The sequence below is a fragment of the Saccostrea cucullata genome, unplaced genomic scaffold (genome assembly GCF_032062105.1).
Source record: "Saccostrea cucullata isolate Sc308-1 unplaced genomic scaffold, CSIRO_AGI_Scuc_v1 ctg2165, whole genome shotgun sequence".
NCBI classification, from domain to species: domain Eukaryota; kingdom Metazoa; phylum Mollusca; class Bivalvia; order Ostreida; family Ostreidae; genus Saccostrea; species Saccostrea cuccullata.
Window position 1 is genome coordinate 1 of NW_026935230.1, and position 23,744 is coordinate 23,744.

A 23,744-nucleotide genomic window follows, 5' to 3' on the forward strand; every position below is an offset into this window, starting at 1 on the left:
TACCTTTAACGTCCCTCTTGAGACACGTTTCACGCATACGCCATGCACCACTTGACGGTGGAGAGCTGCAAATCTTGTCCTATACTCGGCCCTTAGGGCCATTGAGCAGGGAGGGTCTTTTTCGCTCCAGCACCTACTGCGACACGGGACCATGGTTTATAGTCTCATCCGAAGGACTGATCTCCGCATCCGACAGTGGGATTCGAAACCGCGACGTAAGAATCAACTCCTTATTTCGCGGTTCTAGGGCAGACACTCTAACCACTGCGCCACACAGGTGACAAAATTTTCTATATAATATCATGACTTATTTTCATTCATTAGTTACAAAACATGGTCGTTATACGATAAATACCCGAAGGACAATTTACATATGTAATACAAAGTGCTGCATGAACATTTACGTGACCATGTAAAGAGGTCAGTAAATATGACATGAACTCCATGCAAATGCTAAATTTTTTCTATAGAAAAAGGATAAGTCTACCAGATAGTTATCTAACGCCAAAAATCAAACTATTTTTCAATACATTGTTTCGGCCAAAATCTTCAATTCCCTATTTCACCTACTCTTGCTTATTAGGATCTTTTACTCCCCGAATATGTCCCAATTTAAAAAGATGAGTGGCCTGTGGTTGCAATGGGAAATGTTATAATCGCGGAGTAAGAAGCCGGTCGCGATCCTTACGTAGCAGGTTCATATGAGACCGTTAGACCGAGGTCCTTTGTCGTAGTATGTGCTGGGACGAAAAAGATCCCTCGCTGCTCAAAGGCCCTAATAAGTGCCATGTCCGTGTCCAAATTTGGTACCCAACAACGCCATGTCTTGGCTCCACAATATGGAGAGAAATTTTTTGAAAGGGATGTTAAACAAAGAAAGCAAGACTTACATGGTCAATATCGCTCATTTGTGACAATAATTACATCCTTATGTCGGTTTTGACCAGTAATTGTATGTATATAAATAATTCAACTTCCACCCCCCCCTCCCCCACCAGTTTTTGGCCTACAGATGCGCACATTTTATATTAATAATTTGTAGACTTCCTTATTGCAGATATTTTTTGTAGAACATTTGTACACCAACACTGTAAATCGACCAAACTTGAATCTTCATAGATAGGGATAGCTTTCAATTATACTAATTAAATAATCCCATTTGCTTAGGTAAACGAGTTCTATAAAAACGTTTTCCCGTCCATGTGAAAAAAGTGTATATAATTAAACTAATTTAAAATCTATATTGATTTAAGAAAAGAAAATCAACTTTTTTTGCGCATGACAAAGGGATATTTCATTCCTCCAATATTAAGTCAAAAATTTATTCGTATTTTTATTGGATCTTCATCTAGTATATCAAACAATGCATTTTCATAAGTAAAAGCCTAGCATTTGCTTATTCAAGCTGTTTTTACTCAGAAACAGAGAACATTTGGATTTTCTTATATTCCTCAAATGGCAAAAGACGAATTGCTTTAAATGTTAAAAAGACGAAACTTACAATTTTAGCATTAGTATACTAATGTGTTGGAAGACAAGACACTAGAAAGACAGAGTAGTTAAGTGCAACAAAATCGTACTTTAAATGACATGAAGTTTTGCAAAGTGTCATGGTTAGTTTTGGAAGCTTTAATTCGGTCAATGTGCAGCAAAGTATATATGAAAAAATATAATATCCACGAAAATAATATTTTAGGATAATTGAGATTCAGATGTGAAACACGATGCGATCTATTTTGTGTAAGAAAGGAGTAAGTAGGGACTTATAGTATAATGAAACAAAAGTAATCTCACTTGAATATTCACAAGTAATTTTAACTATACATTACATGTGTACCATAATCATTTTTTTTAATATAAGAAGTCGATTACACCTTCGTTTTTATTTGTTAGTAAACTTATTTGATTCATTTCTGAATAATTTATAAAAACATCTAATGACAATGTGTTTATTATACAATGTTAAGTGTTTCAATGTGGAGCATGGTTAGTGAAATTTAAAATTAATCTCCACCTTTTAAATTGAATAAAAATTCTTATGTTTTTAAGTATTTTATTGCCAAGTCTTCTTTAATTTTACTAAACCACGTAATCTTGGCAAAGCAGGCCCTTGTGGATTTCTTCTAGCAAGCACAACTGCCCTACCTAAGGTGGAGGAATAACTGTCCAAATATGAAGAAGAAATCGACCCTTCTTCCTTCACTCCACTTTCTTAAAGTTTCTCAGAAAGAATTCTTATGATCTTCTTATATCCCTCTCTCTTGGCAATATCAGGTGCAGAGAGGCCGTCTTTCGACCGAATAGTCATGTCTGCTCCATACTGAAGAAGTGCATTGACGGAATTATAATAGCCACGATTGCATATTTCGTGGAGAGCAGTCCATCCACTTTCATTGAGTACACTGACGTTTGCACCATGTCGAAGGAGAAGAGGTATAACAGTGTGCATTTACCAGCATAATGTGAAATGTGATCTCCAAAACCATCATGCGAATTGACGTCTGCACCATAATCAACCAGTGCCTGTATGCACTTCTTTTTTATATAACTTCTATGCAGGGCCATCATCAGAGGCGTGGTTCCCATGTGATTGCACACATTCACGCCGGCGTTGTTTTTAAGTAGAATTGACATTAATTTAGCATTTGAGTTATTATAAGCACTTGTATGTAAAGCTCTATAACCTTCGTCATTTTCTGAGCTCATATTAGCTCCGAATTCAATGAGTAGTTTGACTATGTCTTCGTGTTGGTTTTCAACTGCTTTCATCAATAGAGTTCTTGAAACAAAACCTAACAGTTCATATTTATATTTATTTTATTTTATTTAGTTTAAATTGACACCGCGTTGTAAAAGATCTTTAAGTATTTCGTAATGACCTTCTTTGACAACAGCAGAAAGTGGAAATTTAGTTAGAGAACCATCAGCCTCTTTCGGGTTGTCTTCGGCTTTGTGCTCTAGTATAATATCCACGACTTCTTTGAAGCCGGCAGAACAAGCCAAAAAATAGAGCAGTTGTACCATAAACTTTAGTATATACATCAGCGCCACGATCCAACAAAATTAAAGTAAGGTTGAAAGATGGTTGCCCTCCAAAGTATGCATTAAAGGTGTGTAACTCTCTTCATTACCATTGTTATTGATATCAATATCATGATCCAATAAAATACTCACGATATCTAAATGGCCTCTAGAACATGCCATATCTAAAGCATTTTCTTCTCCCTCGTCTTTTTCTTCGTCTTCTTCCTCGTCATCGCATATGTTTAAGTCAGCTTCATTCTTCAGCAAAATTTTGACGACATCTATCCAGCCTCTTCTGGAGGCATTCATCAAAGAAGTGTGTCCCTCGTGGTCTTTTTCGTTTATATTTGCCCCATTTGTAATAAGCAACGCAACAGTTTTATCGTATCCAGAATAAGATGGGTACAAGAGGGGATTTCTCAAGCCCTTTCCGTAAACCTTAGCACCATGACTTATCAGTTCTTGAACAATTTCATGGTGACCAAATCTTGATGCAATAAACAATGGGTTTCCCCTGTGCTTTGTGCCTAAATTCACATTAGCATTATTTGCTAAAAGAGCTTTTACAGTTTCAAAATGTCCATGCTCTGAAGCAACAAAAAGAGCAAGAGCCCCCTAATCGCCAAGCATATTTACTTCAGCCCCATGATTTAGAAGTTCCTGCACAACATTTTTATGTCCACAACAGGCTCGCATTAATTGAGTGTTTCCAGTACCTGTAGTGAAATCAGCTTCTGCTTTGTTCTTTAGCAATTACAAAACTATATCAAGATGGCCTTTCTATGCCGCAAAATGAAGAGCGGTTTTCTCAAAAATTTTTGCTTGATCTACATTTGCTTTATTCTCCAGTAGAAACTGAACGGTTGAATAGTGGCCATTTGACGAGGCAACAGTCACGGGAGTGTCATCTTGTATTGTTTTTCAGATTTATATCCAAGCCACAGTTTAATAATTCTTCTAATATTGAGACATTTCCACGGGCGGCTGCAGAATATAAGGGACTTACCATATTCTTCTTTCGAACTACATTCACGTCCGATGTTTGCATTACATTCACCATTTAGAATAAGTGATAACATATCAGTGTGCAGGAAGTTTGCAGCAATGTGAACTGCGTATATATTCTCCTGTTTACTCCAGCATGCATTTTTGAAGTCTGTCATTTCTGTAACTTGTGCGACGAAATCTCTTCTCCCATTGACACAAAATGCACATTTCATTGGGGAATTCTTAAAATATTCAGAAAAGGTCTTATTCTCTGTCACTAGGTCGAATATAGCTAACAATAAGTTTTCTAACTTAAAAGCAATCGCAAGGGTAATTGGTGATAACTCACGACACAGTGGAATGGGGTCAAGTCTAGAGAACCCAAATAATTTCTTTTGCAAAACTGTCCCGGGAATCTGTAATCAATTGTCTTGTTTCAGTTTGAAGTAAAATCTTTTTAAATTTATCTTTAGGCTCATTCTTCAGGCGCAATTGTACATTTGTCAAGACTCCTTCATTCTGGATCAAAGGACTAAGAAATATTATCTAAATATGTGTCATTCTTATATAATACATTCCTCGATTCTTTCAACGAAAGAATCAATAAAACGGTCTTCCAGTTGAATTCTTTGAAAGACTTCGTTTTTGTTTAATGAAGATGTGGTCAACGTGGGAAAGAAACTGCTTTTGCAATATTTTAGAAACTGTTCTGGATTGTCATTACAAAATACACTAGTCAAAGCAAGCAGAAAAGAGTCATCTGTTATTTTAAAAGTTTTGTTGACTCTTTGCACAAAATAATGACCCCGGAGAGACTTTAAACATTGAAAGAGAGCAATCTTTGAGGTGTTCCTAATAATACCAATTGCTTTCAATAGATCATTAAGCATTGTGTCGTCAATATAATCTATTTCCTCGTGAAAATGAAGGTTTTGATAATTGACATTTCTTGTCTTCGTTGCATTCTTTGTTTTCGCTATGGTCAATGTCATTCTCTTCTTTACATATGTTTCTGCTTTTATTTCCCACCGCTTTGATATCAGAATATCGTCATTTTGATTTTACAGACTTCTCATATCTTTGCTTGCATTATAAAAACTGTCCTTCGTTAATTTATTTCCGTGCAAAATCAACAAGAGTAGACACAAATATTTCTCTTTGGAATTTTCTTTCAACAATTGAATCTCTCTTTTCAATTGCTCGAAGGGTTCTTTGAAAAATGTAAGTACAGTTTCCTGAAAACCTTTGCTGGTAGAAGCTATACTTGATATTAGAGGAAATGATTTTTTCGTTTTAATAAGTTGATTGGCTTCACTATCTTTAAGTTTCAAACAATCTATAGGCTTTTGTCTTCTTTTTCCTTTTTGGTCAATTTTGCTTCACCTCCGTCTAGATTGATAATAGTGAACCCATCCATGAGGAAGTCCATTTCTTTCTTTGGAAGATTTCACCTGCAAGTCACAATTACTTTTGGAAGCTTTACGTTTGCTTTTTCGTCTTTATTTCTCATAAAATACTCCTCCAATAATTGCTTCTGTAAATGCCACATTCCACAGGAATTTTATCTAAATCACTTTTCCCAATGTAATTCAAATTCATAGCAACAAAAATAAGACATAGACCATGACCTGTAAATGTATATATATCATAAAAAAGTAGAATATGGAATGTTTCCAAGAAAGATATAACAGCTGTAGAAAACGGGCAAAAAAGTGATACTTTTTAGTATTTAGTAGACTTATGCAATACCATATTAAATTATTGTGAGTGTGGGTAATCTGTTTAATGATCTTTAGGTAAGATATGTTCCAGAAATGGCAGCAGTTGACTCGATACCTGTCATGTTCGAATCAGGTGCATGTTCCCGGGACACATGAACAGGGCCGTTTCTCTCTTTTTTTCTTCATCAGTACATCATTTAAATTTAACATACATAGATTTGGTAAATGTTGCTACATTATTTATTTTTAACATGAATCATAAGTAATATTTCTTATTTTAAATGAACGATGTTTGTCGTACAGTAAAAATTGCACCTCCTGAAACACCCCTACTATTGTTATTGTGATTTAAATTCAAGACATTCAAATGTTGACCTATTCAAAGATTATAGGGTAAAACCGGTTTTATAAATAAAATTGGCAGTAAACAGGAAATTACTTTTGTCTGTTTCTTTCGAAAACATGTCCTGTGAAAAATGTTTCCAGACCTTTCTGAAAGACTTTTATGATTTTCAACAGAAAAGGGTGGCTAAAGGGGCGGGGGTTTAAATAAGAATATATATCTTATCATAGTTTACGGCAAAAATTAGAGCTCACTAGCGACCGATACGCTGGTAAAAAAATGTGTAATATCATCTACACTGACAAACTTTAATGCGCACAGTCAGCATCAATATGTTGGCCCAATGTATGTAAATGCCAACAATATCTATTTTGTTCGCCCAACGTTCCATACCAATGTTGGTTCAATGTTTAAGTGCAAAGTGGGCTCATGTTGGGCCAACGTATTGGCTTTACGTTGGCCCAACATTAGACGCCGATTGCATGGATGTTGGCCCAACCTTGGATATATGTTGGGCCTACGTACTAGGCTACAAATATTGGTCTTATGTTGGCCCAGTATGTCTTTTACATTGGCCCAATGTGTCTTTTACGTTGGCTTAGAGTTTCTTTTACATTGGCCGAGCGTTCCTCTAGCTTACATCGGCCCATTGTTTCTCTGATGTTGGCCCGATGTTATTTTCACATTTGCTCAGCGTCTTTTTACGTTGGCCCAGAGTTTGTTTTACGTTGACCCAGTGTTCTCAACCAATGACTCATATTTTTAATTTCCAATAAGTGGGAGAAATAACAAGAATAAGATAATTTGATACGGTTTACTAATAAAATCATTTAAATGAATTAAAAACACTAAATCAACAATTAAAATTAAAAACTAAATTAAAGTCAAAGGGTAATAATGATAATTCACCAGATATCAAAAAATTCAAAGTCATTTCAAGGCCATTCATCGGTTGGTCTCCTTCTATTCTGCTGCCGTTTTTTGTTTCCTCTCCTTCCTACCCCCATCCCTATCGCAAGAGTATCGTAACCATGCAGTCCTTTTCAGCATCTTCGATCTCTTTGTCTTTTGCATCTTTGCAACATCCATTCTTTCTCACAGTTACTGTCAAAATAAGATACTGTGATTTTATTTGTTATGTGAAAAAAAAATGTTTTTAATAACTTAACACTGCACACTACAGAGATCTATTTTGTAGGGTAATTTTATGTCACTAGAGTGATCTGCCCTTAGAAGTAAGATAGAAAAATATTGTTTCGGTATTTACAGGTAATTACACAATTTATGTTGGATTAAAATATTCTAAACATTATATCACACAAACTTAGATAAACTAATGTACAAATTAAAATACAAATGTGTTTTTGGTTTACTTTACAAACAATCATTTTGATGACAAGATATTTGTGAACATTAGGCTGTCAAAAGTATGAAAAAATTGTAATCTTAGTTCAATAAATTAATGTGACTTTGATGCATTACCCTTGACACATGTCTGATCTTTGACAATTAGACATATTTTTCATGTTTAACTAAATTTGTAAGTTGTCGATCCACACACAGACAAACAGACAAACCAAGATCAGTATATCTTGGGAGTATAAAATAATATTTTAAAGATATGTAAAAAAAAATACTCACACAGCAACACATCTTTCAATAATAAAAAGGAAAATGCTCTCTTAATTATCATCCCTCCCAAGCCAGTTCATTTCTTTGCAACACCGATGTCTATCATGGAACTCAAAATTCTCCGTACACTTTGTTTTGTATTGTCACCTCGAATCGTTCCCAGTTTTCTTACCTAAAAAGTACCATGTTATAACACAACTTGCCAATGTGTTTGGATTAAGAAGACTTTTGTAAGTTCATAGTTTTATTATAAAGTCACAGCAAAGGTTAAACAAACAATGGTACATGAAAAGTTCAATTATAAAGATCTCGGAGCCAAGATGGTGAAAGCTCACTTAGTCATTATGTCACATAAGTCCCAGAGCTAAGTTCGTAAAAGCTCTCATGGTCCTTCTCGGAGCTAAGATGTTAAAAGCTGTTATAGTTCATCTCGGAGCTAGGATCGTAAAAGCTATTGATACTCAGTGCGCGCATCTTTTGTACAAGAAGCTGCATCATAGGGTTCACATATTTGGTAATAGCAATTAGTTAGTTAGAGTGTCACTTCATTAATATTAACATTGTCCGCCCCTCACTGAAGCTCTGTCTCCCATCTCCTTATAGGATACGGCAATGTCCTCTGTTTACATTAACATTATGCATCTTGCACATTCTTCAGTTAATTAGATGGCTGCAGATCTGCACAAAGTGTGATTGGAAGTGTCAGTGCTCGAGAACAACACATCGTAAAAACTAATTGTCCGTCAAATGAAGACGCTCTGTTATTGTATTCTATCTCCCAGAGTTTGTAAACAAGTTCGTAATTTAAATATTATTGTCCGTCGCTCTACGCACTGATAGTATCAATTATAATTCATAACACAATATTAAAACATAGATAAATGTACTGTACAAATTAATATATCAATTAAACTTATAATTTATACGTTCATTGTGTTACCATGTGATTTTAATGCTTGATGATATTACCATAGCTCTTCAATAAATACTTCAACTTTTTTTATTCGTACTGTTTATAATGGGTCGGTTTAATGTCATATGATTATTTACAAAATTATTTACAAAATTAAAAATGTATCAGGCACAGAAATAAGAAATTATAAATGTATTTGGGAATCACACATACTTGGACTTTCCGGTTAGTATCGGAAAGACCCGAGATAGCTGCACAATTTTTCAGGACTTTTTTTTGTCTGAGACCTTATTGAAAGTACAGAATACTGGTCTAAGGGAATTAATATTATAGTATTTATAGCACCATAATTCAAAGTTTGTAGACATGGAAATAGATTTTCATGATGCACGTGTCTCTATCAACAAAGATCGCCCCCTCCCCATGTTCCCCACATGTGCGAAAATGGAGCGTTGCGCGTTTTAATGAGTTAATTATTACATATACAGTGTATATATTTTATTCATTTCTACTTTAAAGAACAAGGGTTTAGATTTATCCCACATACAAAAACCAAAAATCACATATAATGAGAAAAGAATATGCATACACGTACAGATCCAATTTGCTACATTGTAGATCAAAATCTGTTCCACTATGTTACGATCATTGATAGAAAATTTCCTTTTAAAATACTCAAGCACAAAAAAAAAAAAAACAAAACCCAGAAATACTCACATTTTGCTCTTACTGCGTCTATCCTCAAATAAAATTCAGTCCTTTGTCTTTGTTCCCTACATCTTGCGCGCGAGGAAAGCTGACCTCTATTTAACTAAAAAACTTAATTTATTGCCCTCCTGGGAGTGACATCTTTCAAAGAGTGGAATAGCACGTACAGCTGAAATGCTACATTTGCTTTACACTAAATGTGTCTTCTACAATGTTCTCGACCCACATCCAAGAATTTCTTTTAAAATTCTTAAATTGATACGTTTGTATGCAGTATTACTTTTTGGCTTTCACAAGGGAAACATTTTTTTTTTATTTGCAACAATATAAATTCGTGCATATAGCCAAGATATGCATGCATATGTATTCCCCCCTCCCCCCAATATGATATATAAACGTTAATGATATCCAATGAAACCCATGAAGATTTATTTAATATCAAAATTGCACAACATTATGATATATGTGTGTGCATGATACAGGGAGAGAAATAGAAAATCGTTGGGTATAGTATTTAACACTAACTTGGTGTAAACGTTGGGCCAATGTTGGAACAGCTGTGTTAGCCTTATAGTGTCTGTTAAGGAAATGTAATTTTTTTTACTATTAATAGTACAACAACATTTAATCAATAAATTAATAAACACATTTTTACATGATTTATGCAGTACACATTTGACACAGTGGGCCAAAGTTGGTCCAACTAAAAATGTATAGATAAAGCACTCAGAGATAAAGCCAGATAACAAAATTAATGTTATTAACTTATTATAGGATACATTTAATGTATAGTTGTATACTGATTCAGTTACACGTGTGTAGCGTTACATACTCATAAATGAGCAACCTTTTAAATTATCCTCCCAGCTGTTGCAGTATATCTTTGACAAAAATTTGCATTGGGCCAATAATGGTTCAACTACACGAGACCGACCATTTTATGCTAAGTTTGAAACATTGTGCCAGCGCTGTCTTGCCAACGCTGGCCCAATCGTTGTACACCTGCATATGTTCATTATGTTCAGTATTCAATATTGGGCCAACGTAAGTCCAACGATACAAAACCAATGTTTAAGATAGTAATTTCTGTGAAAATTACATACATTGGGCCAATGTTGGCCAAACAATGTAAAACCAATGTATGTTATCACGACAACTTATGTGAGATTAAGATACAATGGGCCAACATTGGCCCAACAACGAATAACTGACTTATGCTGATATTGCCACTAAGAGCGTAATGTCTAACATTGGCCCAATGTTGGCCCAATCATGTTATACCAACACCAACCTTGACCCAACAGACCGTTACTCTACCAACGTTGGGCCAATATATGATATTATAAGGCGGTGAAAACTAAAACGCAACATAACTTTTCACGTGCTAGTCACTTCCTAGCCACATTTCCGTGAATAATTTACCCTATCTCGCTGTAGTCTCGCTAACTCTCGCCAGAGCCACTGCCAGAGCTACTCTGATAATGATGGGTTTTATCCGGTCAATACTGATGATTTTTCCACCTTTGAATTATAATGATGACATCAGGCGCAGACTCCTCGGATATCTAACTAAAAACCACAGTGTTTGTATGAGGAAATGTCGGTACAGTAAGATTACAATCTCAAATAGAAGATCGCTCTATTATCTTTAAGAAAATGTAATAGATAGGATCTTGAAAATATTAATTATTAAAAATGAGATAAGAAAAATATTAATTATTAAAAATGAGATAAGAAATTCATGTAGAAACGACGATAAAAATGAACATATGCAACAATTTCAAACTACTGAACAATTCAATCAATAACACAAATGATACTATCATGTGACGCCACATCAATAAAAAATAAAGATATCTTTATATAGCAGTGTAGAAATATCAAACAGATGATTATCCTGGTGGAGCTCGCCATCTGATCGGTAAAGCGAAAACAGTTTAAATGGAACTAGCTGGAAGTCCTAAGGTGATCAGTGTGTACCTTGTTGTACAAACCTTAACTCTATTACAGACATGCTACTCTCAGTGCTTCGACCCAACATCTTTGATCATTTACAATTATGAAAATTCTGTACCCGATTTCAACCTTTTGACAAATGCTGAAATGGGAATGTGTAAGATGGTCTGTAACAAATTTGAGCTGTGTCTCTCTGTGGATTGGATACGTGAAAAAAAGACTTGCCGGCTAAACACAAGATTTGCCATCAAAAATGGCACTAGCCTAATGACCGAGGGCCGCATCATTCATGTTGACCGTGAAAATTTTCCAAAGGTAAGCACTGTATCAGACGCTAAGTAGCGAACATTGAAGCATTTGTATAAAGAAGATGGGGGGATAAGGCGGGCGAAGTGCCTATAGTGCGACAGATAAGAAGTGAAAATTTTAATCTCAATTAAATCCAAATTTAAATTGATATTTCATCTAGCATTGAAGTATTCTTAATGTAAAATCTCTACAATTTACAAAAATCTCACCAAATCAGACAATATTTGCCTATGAAAAAGCCTTAAGCTTACATACACTAAAAAGAACAAAAACGATCATTTTCTCATACTTTTAAAAAAAATTCAATATTGGTGGCTCTTCGCTCCATTTTTTTGAAAGATGATCCTAAAAGTTTGCAATGAAATACACATTTTTTGGTTTACAAAAACATGGAGCGAAGACCCACTATACCTTAAAAGTACACTTTTATGACACAACATTCGTATCTTTCATTAAGTTGCTTGTCATATCACAAACAAGATTTAAATGCCAAAAATCATCATGAGTGATGTAGCATAGTGGTTAACGCGTAAGTCTCAAATCACTATGCTATTGATACATCGGATTTTTATTGCGAGGGTTCGAATCCCACGAATGCCATTTGTTTATTTTAGGACAGATTTTTTTTCTTACGAGATTGTTTTTCTCACGGAAAAGTTTTTTTTCTCATAATTTCAAAAATTTCAATTAGAAGTTAATTGAAATGCTCAGTTCATATAATGAATATATTTCTTAATATCGAAGGCGATAGGCATTCTGCCCGCCTTGTTCTCCCATCTTCTTTATATTTAGTAATGCGATCTAAAATGAAACAAGTTATCACTCTAAGACGAATTATTTTCAGCACCTGGCGGCCGATTGTCCCATGCATATCTGCACCGAGGATGCAATCTGCCTTCGGGGTAACTGTGTGCCTGTTTTAAAAGGTAATATATAAGATGTTTTACTATATTTTTCAGGTGATGAATACAACATTCAAATCAAAGTTTTTTTGGAGTTCGATTTGCTTTAACGGCACTGCTTCAGACCTAAGATTTTAAAAAAATAGCTAGGGCTATTAATACCCTAAGTACCTGAGACTTGGGACGAATGCCCGAGGTCCTTGAATTAGGTCTTCAAATCTAAGGTTCTATTTTACGGAAGGCGTTGATGAGAAGCAACTCTTTCCCTGTTATAGCCAATAGGTCAAAAAAAACATCTGTAAATGAGTGAAAAGTTTTCTATGAGACAATATTTACATTTCCAATGTCTTTGTCCAAGATAAAATTACCAATTGTAAATGTAATTGATTTCCTCATGAATGTTTTGGCGCGGTTCCAAAAAAAAACACGTGCAGGGCGGGACAACACCTAGAGAGAAGTAGGCTTGGAGCCCGTGGATTGGCGGAATCAAAGCATTTAAATATAAGGAATAACTGTCGATTTTTCAAATTCATGAAGATGAAATGGATTGGCTTGTGTGTGAAAAGTGCAAATTTCAATATTGATCACTTCATGAACGAAAAATACAGTTACTTAAATCATTCAATCAACCAAACAATCAATTTTACGATGTTCTGTTAAATAAAAATCTGTCTGAGTGTGTTTATAATAATTTATGCACATTTTCTTCCATAACATAATTTGTTAGCCTCTAAGCAGAAAGGGGATGTTGTCAAACATATTAACAAAGAACATTTTGATTGGAGAGTACTGAAATTGTCCACGAATCATATTCATCTTTGTAAGGATTGTTAATATTAAGGCATAAATATTCATTATTGATTTTTTTCCCCTAACTTTACAGAAAAGGTATATAAAGACTGTTCAGATATTGTGAAAAGAGACCCAAGCAAGAAAGGACAAAATGGGGTATATGTTATTTATCCAGACACCGGCCGGAGAGAGGTTTTCTGTGACATGACGACAGATGGAGGCGGGTGGACGGTGAGTAGTTTTCATTTTTGAATATTAACAGATTGTGAATTATATCTATTCTTAGCCACTTGAACTTCAAATGTAGAAAATATAAGAGTTTCCGATGTTAAAGCTTATCATGAAAACGATTTAAACAAATTAATATCATGATGCCATCATGTCGACAGATGCAGGAGAAGTTCTGAACTAATATTGCTTACTCGATAACATTTCCTTTTATAAGCTATTTCAACGTCAAATGTAGAAAATATGAGACAGTTACAGATGTAAGAGTTTATCATGAAAACAATTTTTACACAACTTGATCTTGATGTCATTACATCTCTTCCTAAGAGTGACGAATGAAAAATGTCTTAAAACATTAGCAACTAAATAAAAAATTTCAGTCGAAAGATCACCACTTTTCTTCCTAATAACATTTTCTAAACACGATGTTATGTTAGGGGTGATTTCACCCTAACATAACATGAATAAAGTTAAATTTTAATCTGCAATTTAGAAGTGTTACCGTACTCGCGTGCAGATCTGGAGAAAAAGCAAAAGAACAACACAAGTTTTAAATTCGAAATTGGTTTTTGAAGCCTTTTACATAATGATAATGATAATTGCTTAAACAATTTTATATTACTCAAGTTTTTGTACACACTGCCATATGTAAAAAATTCTACCTTTACAGAAAAGGTATATAATCCCCCTGGGATTTTTTAATCTTAAAACAATAAATATAACAGTAAAATTTATTTAACGAAAAATTATCAAAATCCATAGGGTAGAAATGATTAAAGGCCGTCTGTTCAAATTATCAAAGACAAATTTATAATGGGTAGTGGCAGTTAGGTAAGATGTATTTATTTTCACGCAAATTGTAATTATTAAGGTCTTCCGTTTCCAACGGAAGACCTTTACTGATTCTGTTGGTAAAGATTATTAAGGTCTTCCGTCTTCACGGAAGACCTTATAGTGATTCTACTGTTTCTTATTAAGGTCTTCCGTTTCCAACGGAAGACCTTATTGTTTTCGTTCGGTTTCTTTTTCCCTATTATTATTATTTTTTTCTTACCGATTTTTGTGCACGCGAGTTCTCGAAACGGCTCGGTCGATTTTCACGAAACTTTCAGATCTGATAGATATTGGTCTGAACCTTATTGGAAATTTTTTATAAGTACGTCGTCACTTCCGTTCGTGAGATATGGACGATTTGCTGATTTTAAGAGGGTCAGCTTTCTCCGGGCAATCACTAAAAAAAGAATGAAGATATTGACTTGAGATTTTCAGTGAAGGTAGAGGAAGGATTGCTAAATTGCTTTTTTGAGTTTATATCTTTCCAGCGCAAAAGGTGTTGAAGCTTCCTGAGCTCGTTATAATTATTATTTTTCTGACCATCAAATTTTGTGCACGTGATTTCTCAAAGACTACTGGATGGATTTTTGTGAAAATTGCAGGAACAATGTGCTGGTATCTGCAGTTATAATATCCTGGAGATTTTTTGGAAATTCCTATCTGGTGCCGAGTTACGGACAATTTTCTGATTTTAAATTGACATTTTGTTCGCGGATAATCTAAAGAACGGTAATTACTGTGAAACTTTCAGGGATTATAGATCGGGATAAATACTATCCAAGACGCGATCTTTTGTACGTCGTCTCTACTTCCTGTCGTAACGACATGCAAAGAAAAAAAGTCAAATTTTTAAACTTTTTTGTTTTTCAATATTTTCAAATCATATTAGTATGGTTGATAGAAACATTTCTCATTAGGCTGAATATATAATTTGTTTGTAAATTGATGAATTCGAACTCGAGATATTAACATTCAAAAGTCTGAAGCGGGATCTTAATGGCGGCGGTCTCTGTCAATTCCGACATTTCGCAATAGGGGTTTACAGAGGCAGCTGAGCGTTTGCTTGAACGAAAGTAACATAAGGAGCAATGAAATGTGTAGGAATACTTGGATTGTCACGTCGTAGGTTCGTTGCAATTCGGTGTTAAACTACATTTATTATCCAAGGTCTACTTACAAGTCTTCTTTAATTAGTTTTGGTTGTTTCTCAAAGTAGAAATAGAAAAGAATTAATGTACAAATGAAGTACAATATCTATATCTTTTGTTTTGCATCACGGTAACACATAGCTTAAATCATATAATTAATAGTTTTTCAAGAATGTAGTAAGTAAAAAACGTGACCACTGTTTTCCCATGAACACTTGAGTCATATTAAATCACTAGAAGGGACAACTGTTACAATAAGAAAATATTTCATTTTTAAAGATAACAATTTTTCAAAGACAGTTTAATTGGCCTATATAAACATTTTATTTTCTCGATGCAAGTTATTGAACATAATGGAATCTTATTTTTAGACCCTCGTAGGGCGGTCGAGGCATTTTTTTATTCGGTGAAACATACCACCTTTTTCATGAAAGTGTAAGTAATCGGAATAGTCAACTTTCGTGATTGAAAATTGAAAAATTAACTATTCATAGCTGTTTCACTGCTTTCGTGTTATTTGCCTATATACGGTATGTTACATGTATGTGTTATACTTTCCACACCTCAAAATTTAGGCGATAAGAACGCTCTTTTGTTATTGATTGAAGCTGTCTCATCTATTTAAATGAACATTCCAAGAGAAATTCGCTAAGATTTACTCGATGCGTTTGGCGCGAAATTATGAATAGTGACCCTTCTTTCATAATTCCAAGACAGATTAAATGTTGCAGAATTATATGTACAAACAAGTGAAGTAAGAGTAGTTGTTCAAATAGTCGATAAGCGTATTGGATTTTTACTAGTGACCCGTTTCAATTACCAGTGTGTCCAAAATATGTTTCATCCATTTTCAGCCCTATTTTATGGGTTATTTTTCGGAATCGGACGGAAGACCTACTCGTTGCTCGCAACGAGATCGTTTCTAGTTATTATTATTATTCTTATTTTTTAGACAAATTTTGTGCACGCGATATCTCGAGAACTATTCGACGCTCTTTCTTCAAACTTTCAGGGATAATGCGCTCTCATATGCCATTGTTACATTTGGAAGAATTTTGGAACAAGTCGCTTCCGGTTTCAAGTTATGGCCATTTTTCTGATTTTAAAATGAAATTTTATCCGCGCCGTATCTAAAGAACGACTAAAGATATTAACTGGAGACTTGTTAGAGAATATAGGGCATCACTTGTAGATGTGTAATATCTCCTTTTCATGTGTCGTCAGTACTTCCTGTCGCCAACGGAAGCGATTTTAAAAACTCCAATTTTTCAACTTTTTTATTTTTCAACACTTTTCTTCAATATTAGTAAGGTTAATAGAGACTTTTGGAAAGATCTAATATATTATTTATTTTAAAATTGATTAACCCAGACTCTTTATATTTGCATTTAAAAATATGAAGCGGGACCAAAATGGCGACTGTCTCCGATGAGCAGATCAGAGTTTATGGGATCAGCTGAGCGTTTGGTTAAACGAAACTTATGTACCATAAGGATAATTGAAAGGTGAAGAAATTCTTGTCTTGTCACGTTGCATTTACGTTGCAATTCTGTTTCGTATTGGTTTTAATCCAAAATTTCCTCAAACGCCTACTATTGTTTTTGTCTATATCTCAAAGTAGATTACAACATGACTACAAGTGGAAATACGATTACTACTATCTTTTATTTTGTCAGACAAATGGTCTGATGAAGAAGTCAACAGAAGGGCAGATATATAGATTACATGGACATGCATATATATGGAATTGCATGGAATAAAAAGTTGAATATACATGTATATACATTTAGAGATAAAGAAAGTAAACAGCATCATCTGTTCTTCAGTAATAAATTTTCTCTACTAACAATCTCCATGACGCTCTTTATTTCAGGCAATGAGTACAAAGTAAATATCAATGATGGCTGATTGAATTGTGCGTGTATACTTGATTAATTGATTGTATGTTATTTTACGTCCCATTCCAGAATTGTTCACTCATACAGATACACTGTATCGGTCAGAGGTCAATTCAAATCATCTTTACTCGTTATTAAGGTCATTCGTCTTCACGTTCGATTTTCATGCAGGTGACCTGGGTTCAATCCCTCGTGTGTCCAAATTTTTTAAAACTTTTCTTTAGATTTTACAATTTTTTTCAGAATCGGACGGAAGACCTCTCGTTGCTCGCAACGAGATCGTTTCTAGTTATTCTTTTTTTTCTTCTGCTTCCTAGACCGCAACTTTGAGGCCTCATATCTCACTCATTTCTCAAAGGATTTCGCTCAAATTTTCAGAGATTATAGACATTTATAAACTCTATCAGAATGCTGACTAAAATTTCAAAAAGTCACTTCCGGTTTTGAGTTATTTCCCTTTAAACGAAAATTTATAGGCTTTCGTTTCCAGATAAAGGCTCAGAAACGGCTAAAGCTGGAGCAGAAATTCTACTGCTTTTAGATAACAGAAGGATTGAAGTTGTCCACATCGGATTTTGTTTTTCGATTTCTCTATTCAAAATGGCGCTATTTTTGGGGTAAAAAATTAGAACGTTTAAAAGAACCAAAAATTACTCATATTTTGCTTTTTATCTTCTAAACTAAAAATATTTTGTTAAAATATATACAAAATAATTAGTGCAGAATCAGTAGATCTTTCAAATGATATGTCAGAAAAAGGGCTGACCCCTAAATTAAGGGATCTAGAGGGGCCAAAAGTTTTTTGCAGATATCTCAAAAAGTATTGAGAATTTGTTATACATCAAAGAAGCAAAGTTGTTGAAAATGTCAAGCTTAATCTAATGGAGTAGTCAAAATATGTCCAGCGTCGTCACTTCCGGCCAAACCGGAAGTAGATGAAAAACGCGTATTTTTGCCGTTTTTGACAAGTTTTTGGTGAACATATGTCTCTGGGACCTTAAAAATTAATTTTCCATGCGTCGTCGTCACTTCCGGTTAAACCGGAAGTAGCAAAAATGGCTTAATTTTGCATTAATTAACATAGCATTGGCCAGGATTCAAAAATTAATTTTGCTTATAAATTTAATTTCTCATTTCAAAAAAAAATCAAAGCTATTTTTACTATCCGTCACAACAAGGTCACAAGAATTGACCTTCCGTTGCTTTGCAACGAGCTTTGCTCTAGTTTATTCATGATTTTGTGCAATTAGTTCAAAATTCAACAGTTAAAATATTTTTAAATCATTAGTCAATTCTAAATGAATACCAAGTCATGGACCAGACGTTAATTTAAATATTATAAAATTCTCATTAATTTGATGTTATTAAAGTGACATAATTAATATTTGATATTTGTTTCGCAGTCACTGTAAAGTTTGAAACGTTACGTCACGATTGAACTCAAGGTATAGGTCAAACAATAACGCTATTGTTACATATTTGTTTGATGTGGTCACTCATTTTTTAAATGTAAGTATTTCATGAAAGTTCCTATTACCAACAATCCTCACCTTTTCAAATTTTATGGCCAAGGTTGAAATTTTTTAAATATCAAGAAATAAATCATCAATTACAGAAAAAAAGAACATCGCAAAATATGCGCTATCGGTTGGATATTAAAATATTTAAACTATATGAGCAAATATTATATAAAAATAGAAACCATGTTCAATATAATTTGATTTCTTTAAATTATCGCAAACTGAAATTCATTATGTTTTCATTGGAAAAACATAAAAGTAAAAAGCGAAGAGCAAAATTTTTTAGTAATGTCAAATTGATACATAATTTATTTAAAAATATTAATACAGAGAGTCTTCTGTTGGACTAATGAAAGTTTTCATTTTAAAAACACAAGCTCGGCACAGTCATTATAAGCGCTAGCTGGAGAAAAAAAATACATGACCAGGTATATATGAAATATCAAAATGAAAATAATAACTATAATTTGTTTGTTTGAAATCCAATTTCATTTATGTACGAGTTTGTTGAAATATATCCCCAAGGTCAAATCTTTTACCCAGTTATCGGGTATAAAATAAGTCTTTACTTAGGAATAAAAAGAAAAAAAGAAGTCTCCAGCTTATACCTGTTCAGTTACTTGTATCTGGGTGTTTAAATTGATACCCACATCTCTTTTGAGTTATGCAATGTTATACTATGTTCAAGGTATTTTTCTTGTAGTGGCATGAAAGTGTGAAAAGCGGAAAAAAGATAAAATCTAATCTTTAATTAGATTTGAGACAATGTGAAATTTGCATCCTGTCAAAAATTGATTCTTTCATCACATGATACCATGAAAAGAAAAAAAAAAACATTATGCATTTATTTAATAATTGATAATGTATATTTTCTGTATTTTTTTAAAAACGACAAGGTAAAGTCGTGACAACAAAAATCTCTTTAAAATAATCCATAAACAGCAATTTTTAAATCGACATTCAAAATGATTTTATCTATTTTCACATTTTCTTTAATTTTCGTCAGCATAACACTGTGTTAAATAGCTGGAAATTAGGTTATTTAAAAAGGAATTTGCGATCCCATGTTGCAGAAATAATTGGAAGCTCCACCATTTTGCCCTTTTGTATGTATTGCTGAAATCGGATATCATAAATATGATAATGGTGAAAGACAGGTTCCCCCTGTGAAAAAAAAATGTAAAAAATTGAAATATTCGTTACCATTAGATGGTCCATCAAAATTTTCAATATTTTATCATTATAAACTAAACTTTATTTAAGTAAAGGTGCATTGCAGTGATTGTAGATTAGAGAGAGAGAGAGAGACCCTTTGAGAATGTGTGTGTGTGTTAAATAATTTTTAGAATATTCCCATTCGTCCATAAATTTTAGTGTGTATGATCATTTTTTAATGGATTGATGAAATTTAAAAATCGTGTAACACAAATTTAATAAAATCTGTTTTTAAAAAACATTTTTAAATCATAAAAACGCTTTGTATTTATGTTTAAGTATTGAGAGAGATGAGAGAGAGAGAAATTGTGTGTGTGTGTTGGGGGGGGGGGGGGGGAACAGTTCATTCAACAAATCGATGAAAAAGGTATTAATGGTTATTTGAATCAAGACATGAAGTAGTTTCACATTCATTAATTAAATTCTTTTACTTCTTTCATTGGGTTATGAATTAAGTATTTTAAACCCAAATTATACAATAATGCATCCAAAATCTTTTAATAAAATTTAACATTAATTGGGTTTAAAATTTTATGTTCTGAAAATTTGTACAAAGTACATGTACGGTGATAATTATAGAATTATTTTGACTTCTTCCATGGAAAGTCCAATATCGAATGAGTGTATATTTAGTAGGCAAGTCACCATAGTCGGGTATATACTGTCCATGACAGTATATCTAGTTCTTTTTTGATTCGACAACATGCCTTAAAAATCATTTAAAACAATTTGCAGTCGTTAGTATGTATTAGGGTATATAAAGAGAGGAAGTATCGGTATTTTTGTTGTTACTCTATATATAGCATCGTTTTTAAAAGTGAGGGGTGGGGCAGCCAGAAAAAAAATGCTTATCTGAAAAGAAAAATTGACATGCAAAAGATATAATTTTTTTTCACCAAAACTCGAAATCCATTTCTTGAAGGGGGGGGGGGGGGTATTCGAATTGGGAAGACCAACTTTTTTAAAATAATAACTTCTTTTGGTATCTTTTTTTTATGCAACACATGTACTACATTACCCTTATTTTACTTTACTGAAGGGGGGGGGGGAGAGCTTTTCAATGAACATTTCAATAGTTAAAGTTATGTTTGAAAAAAGTAGGAAGGCCATCCCTCCCTGTTTCATGCGTTCCTGGTTACTACATTCCTACGGAGTTTATTCAATAATAGATTTGCTATTGTAAAGTATATATATATATAAAAACTGCACACCGGTACACAAATATACATGTATGTCCTCGCCCCACCCACATCCCTATATTATCATTAATAATCTACACAGTACTTATATTGATCATACATAAAAATCACAGCAAGGCCTATCTTTAAATCCCTGATGTTCAAACTATATGATGCTACACTCAAAGTAAGTATGCGTGGACGAGGCACAAAACACAGTTTAAGGCAGTCTTGTTCACCCCCTCCCCCCCATCTAAAAGAGAGGCAATAGCCCCCGGTGAGGCCCCCGCCCCTACGTTACTAATTCTTGAACTTCAAATAAACAGGGTTTAGGTTTTAATTAGGAATATTTCTCCCTTACCTATAGATTCTCAGCAAATTGTACAAAAGGTTGAAGGTCAAGTTTTATTTTTGTACATAATTTGGAATTTTTTTTATGCAGGGGGTACCTATGATTCTCTGCAAATTGCGCAAAAGGTTGAAGGTCATGTTTTATTTTTATACATAATATGGATTTTTTTTTTATGTAGCGGGAACTATCTCGTTCTTTGATTGGTCAATCAAATTTTGCACGAGATCTTTACATTAAGTCATTAGACTTTAGTTGTCAAAAATGGCGCTATCAAAAGAAGTTCAAAATGCAGCTGATGAGATTGATTTGAAGATTCACTATATGTACTACAATGAAAGTCGAGTCTCGCCTATTTCAATAGAATTTACTGAGCTGATGTCTCTTGGATACATCGGACTGGAAGCAGTCATACAGTCCCAGATAAAATACATCAGCCGAATGCCGATGCTAAGAATGTCATACAAGGACAAAGAGGGAGATTATGTGGATATTTCTCCAGCTAATTTCTCAAAATTCCTCAGGACCGTGCGCACATCAGGTTCAGACGAAATCCCTGTCGTTAATATTAAAGTATCCGAAGGAACGTCGATGGGACATTTCCAGTCGTTAAATAATCCTCGATCCGGAGAAACGGTAGCTCGAAAGGAGTTGAATTTCCAGACACCCACATTTACTAAAAGCACCTATAATCAGAGTGATGAATTTCTCGATTTTTACACCTACCGATCGCCAATCGAACAGTCCATAAAAGATCTTAACAATTACATGGAAGAATTGGAGACAGAAGTAGAAAGTGCAAAGGATTACGCATTGAGTATGCAAGAAAAATACTGTACAGCCCCACAAAATATCGGAAACTTTACCGGTAAGCAATGCGGAAATTGCCATCTGCGACTTGACCACAATGCAAGACAGTGCGCTATTGAAAAATGTGTGACAAGTCAGCAATGCGGTGATGTAAGTAAACATCCGGAAGAGAAATCAATTGTTGAAAGTTCAAATGAGCACCTCAAACGACTTGAGAAAAATTTGAGAGATAAAAAGTTAGAGCAGGAGACAAAAGTGAAGGCAACTGACTCTGTTAAAAACTCTTTCAGTCAGAAAATTAGGGGATATCTAATTAACAGCGACAAAGGAAAATATTTACTAAAAACTGCAAACGGGCAATACGTACCAAGATCCGGCATTGTCAACATTGATACGGCAAAACTTGAGAAACATTTTCACGGAAAGATGCCAGATAACTTGGAGCAAATATCGCACACGTTTCCTACAATAATAAAAAATTTTGACGGCGGACGTTTCAGACCTCGGAATATTAACATAGGAAATCCAGCTCGGCCAATTCTGGAGGCGAACTCCGTGCGGTTTCCTGCGGCATTAGGAAGGCCCCCAAGTCCAAACGAACCATGTCCCTGGGGTGAGTTAATGTTTTAATTACATAATTTTAATCATGTCACTTTAATGTTAAGAAAAAAAATCCCGATCTTTTATATTTACCACTTTATAATTTCTAGTTTTTTTTATATTGCAGATGAATCCGTGCCACCTAAGAAAAGGCGTTAAATGTACATTGAAAACGTGTAATTAAATGGTTATGTCCAACTTTTTTCTTGTTTATCATTGTCTGTCACGAAAAACCAATCAGGGATAAGGAGAAACTACCAATCATTTAGCTTGCGTCTAAGGCGGGTACTATTTACCTTGAGCGAGCTGTCAAATTAGATCGTGACGTAACGTGAAACTTTACAGTCGACTGCGAACAATAATAAAAGATGTGTTAGCTATAAAATTTTAAGAAGTTAATTAACTTATATTGGTGAATATTGGCACTGGTACAAATGTATTCACAAGCTCGTGCATTCCGAGAGCCAAATCGTGCCAATATCCACGAATATATAAGTTAAATATTACTTAAATATTATTGTTTACCATTTCATTCAGAAACATGGGATATTGGCCTTGATTTTTATCAGGATCATGGTAGAGTATAAAAATGGATTATGACAATTATCTAAAAATTATTGGAAGGTATGTTCTTTATGCAGAGATAATTCATTTGTATTGTATCTATTAACTAATAA

At 34.0% G+C, this 23,744-nt stretch overlaps 3 protein-coding genes across 3 annotated transcripts; 2 read left to right on the forward strand and 1 right to left on the reverse strand.

The window, feature by feature from the left end:
- Positions 1-2,304: 2,304 nt before the first annotated feature.
- Positions 2,305-4,187, reverse strand: LOC134242282 (ankyrin repeat domain-containing protein 50-like). Its single transcript, XM_062724370.1, has 3 exons — positions 4,031-4,187; positions 3,132-3,551; positions 2,305-2,792 (listed from the first exon to the last, which is right to left on the reverse strand). Exons 1-3 carry the CDS (start codon positions 4,185-4,187, stop codon positions 2,305-2,307), a joined length of 1,065 nt encoding a protein of 354 aa, XP_062580354.1.
- A 7,082-nt stretch (positions 4,188-11,269) lies between these two features.
- LOC134242283 (uncharacterized) lies at positions 11,270-13,694 on the forward strand. The gene is made up of 4 exons (XM_062724371.1): positions 11,270-11,599; positions 12,438-12,519; positions 13,379-13,518; positions 13,677-13,694. The coding sequence occupies exons 1-4, from the start codon at positions 11,270-11,272 to the stop codon at positions 13,692-13,694; spliced, it is 570 nt and encodes a 189-aa protein (XP_062580355.1).
- An 8,731-nt stretch (positions 13,695-22,425) lies between these two features.
- LOC134242284 (uncharacterized) lies at positions 22,426-23,253 on the forward strand. The gene is made up of 2 exons (XM_062724373.1): positions 22,426-23,080; positions 23,195-23,253. The coding sequence occupies exons 1-2, from the start codon at positions 22,426-22,428 to the stop codon at positions 23,224-23,226; spliced, it is 687 nt and encodes a 228-aa protein (XP_062580357.1). The 3' UTR covers positions 23,227-23,253.
- The last annotated feature ends 491 nt before the right edge of the window (positions 23,254-23,744 follow it).

What these genes read in the sequence shown, in the direction of transcription:
- LOC134242283 (XM_062724371.1), top strand. Translation starts at nt 11,270, where the DNA reads ATGGAACTAGCTGGAAGTCCTAAGGTGATCAGTGTGTACCTTGTTGTA. An exon ending in ACCGTGAAAATTTTCCAAAG is followed by an intron (nt 11,600 to 12,437) that starts GTAAGCACTGTA and finishes AATTATTTTCAG; the next exon opens with CACCTGGCGGCCGATTGTCC. An exon ending in CTGTGTGCCTGTTTTAAAAG is followed by an intron (nt 12,520 to 13,378) that starts GTAATATATAAG and finishes CTAACTTTACAG; the next exon opens with AAAAGGTATATAAAGACTGT.
- LOC134242282 (XM_062724370.1), bottom strand. Translation starts at nt 4,187, where the DNA reads ATGACAGACTTCAAAAATGCATGCTGGAGTAAACAGGAGAATATATAC. An exon ending in TAGTTCGAAAGAAGAATATG is followed by an intron (nt 3,552 to 4,030) that starts GTAAGTCCCTTA and finishes ATGTGAATTTAG; the next exon opens with GCACAAAGCACAGGGGAAAC. An exon ending in TATTGATATCAATAACAATG is followed by an intron (nt 2,793 to 3,131) that starts GTAATGAAGAGA and finishes ATGAACTGTTAG; the next exon opens with GTTTTGTTTCAAGAACTCTA.
- LOC134242284 (XM_062724373.1), top strand. Translation starts at nt 22,426, where the DNA reads ATGGAAGAATTGGAGACAGAAGTAGAAAGTGCAAAGGATTACGCATTG. An exon ending in AAACGAACCATGTCCCTGGG is followed by an intron (nt 23,081 to 23,194) that starts GTGAGTTAATGT and finishes TTTATATTGCAG; the next exon opens with ATGAATCCGTGCCACCTAAG.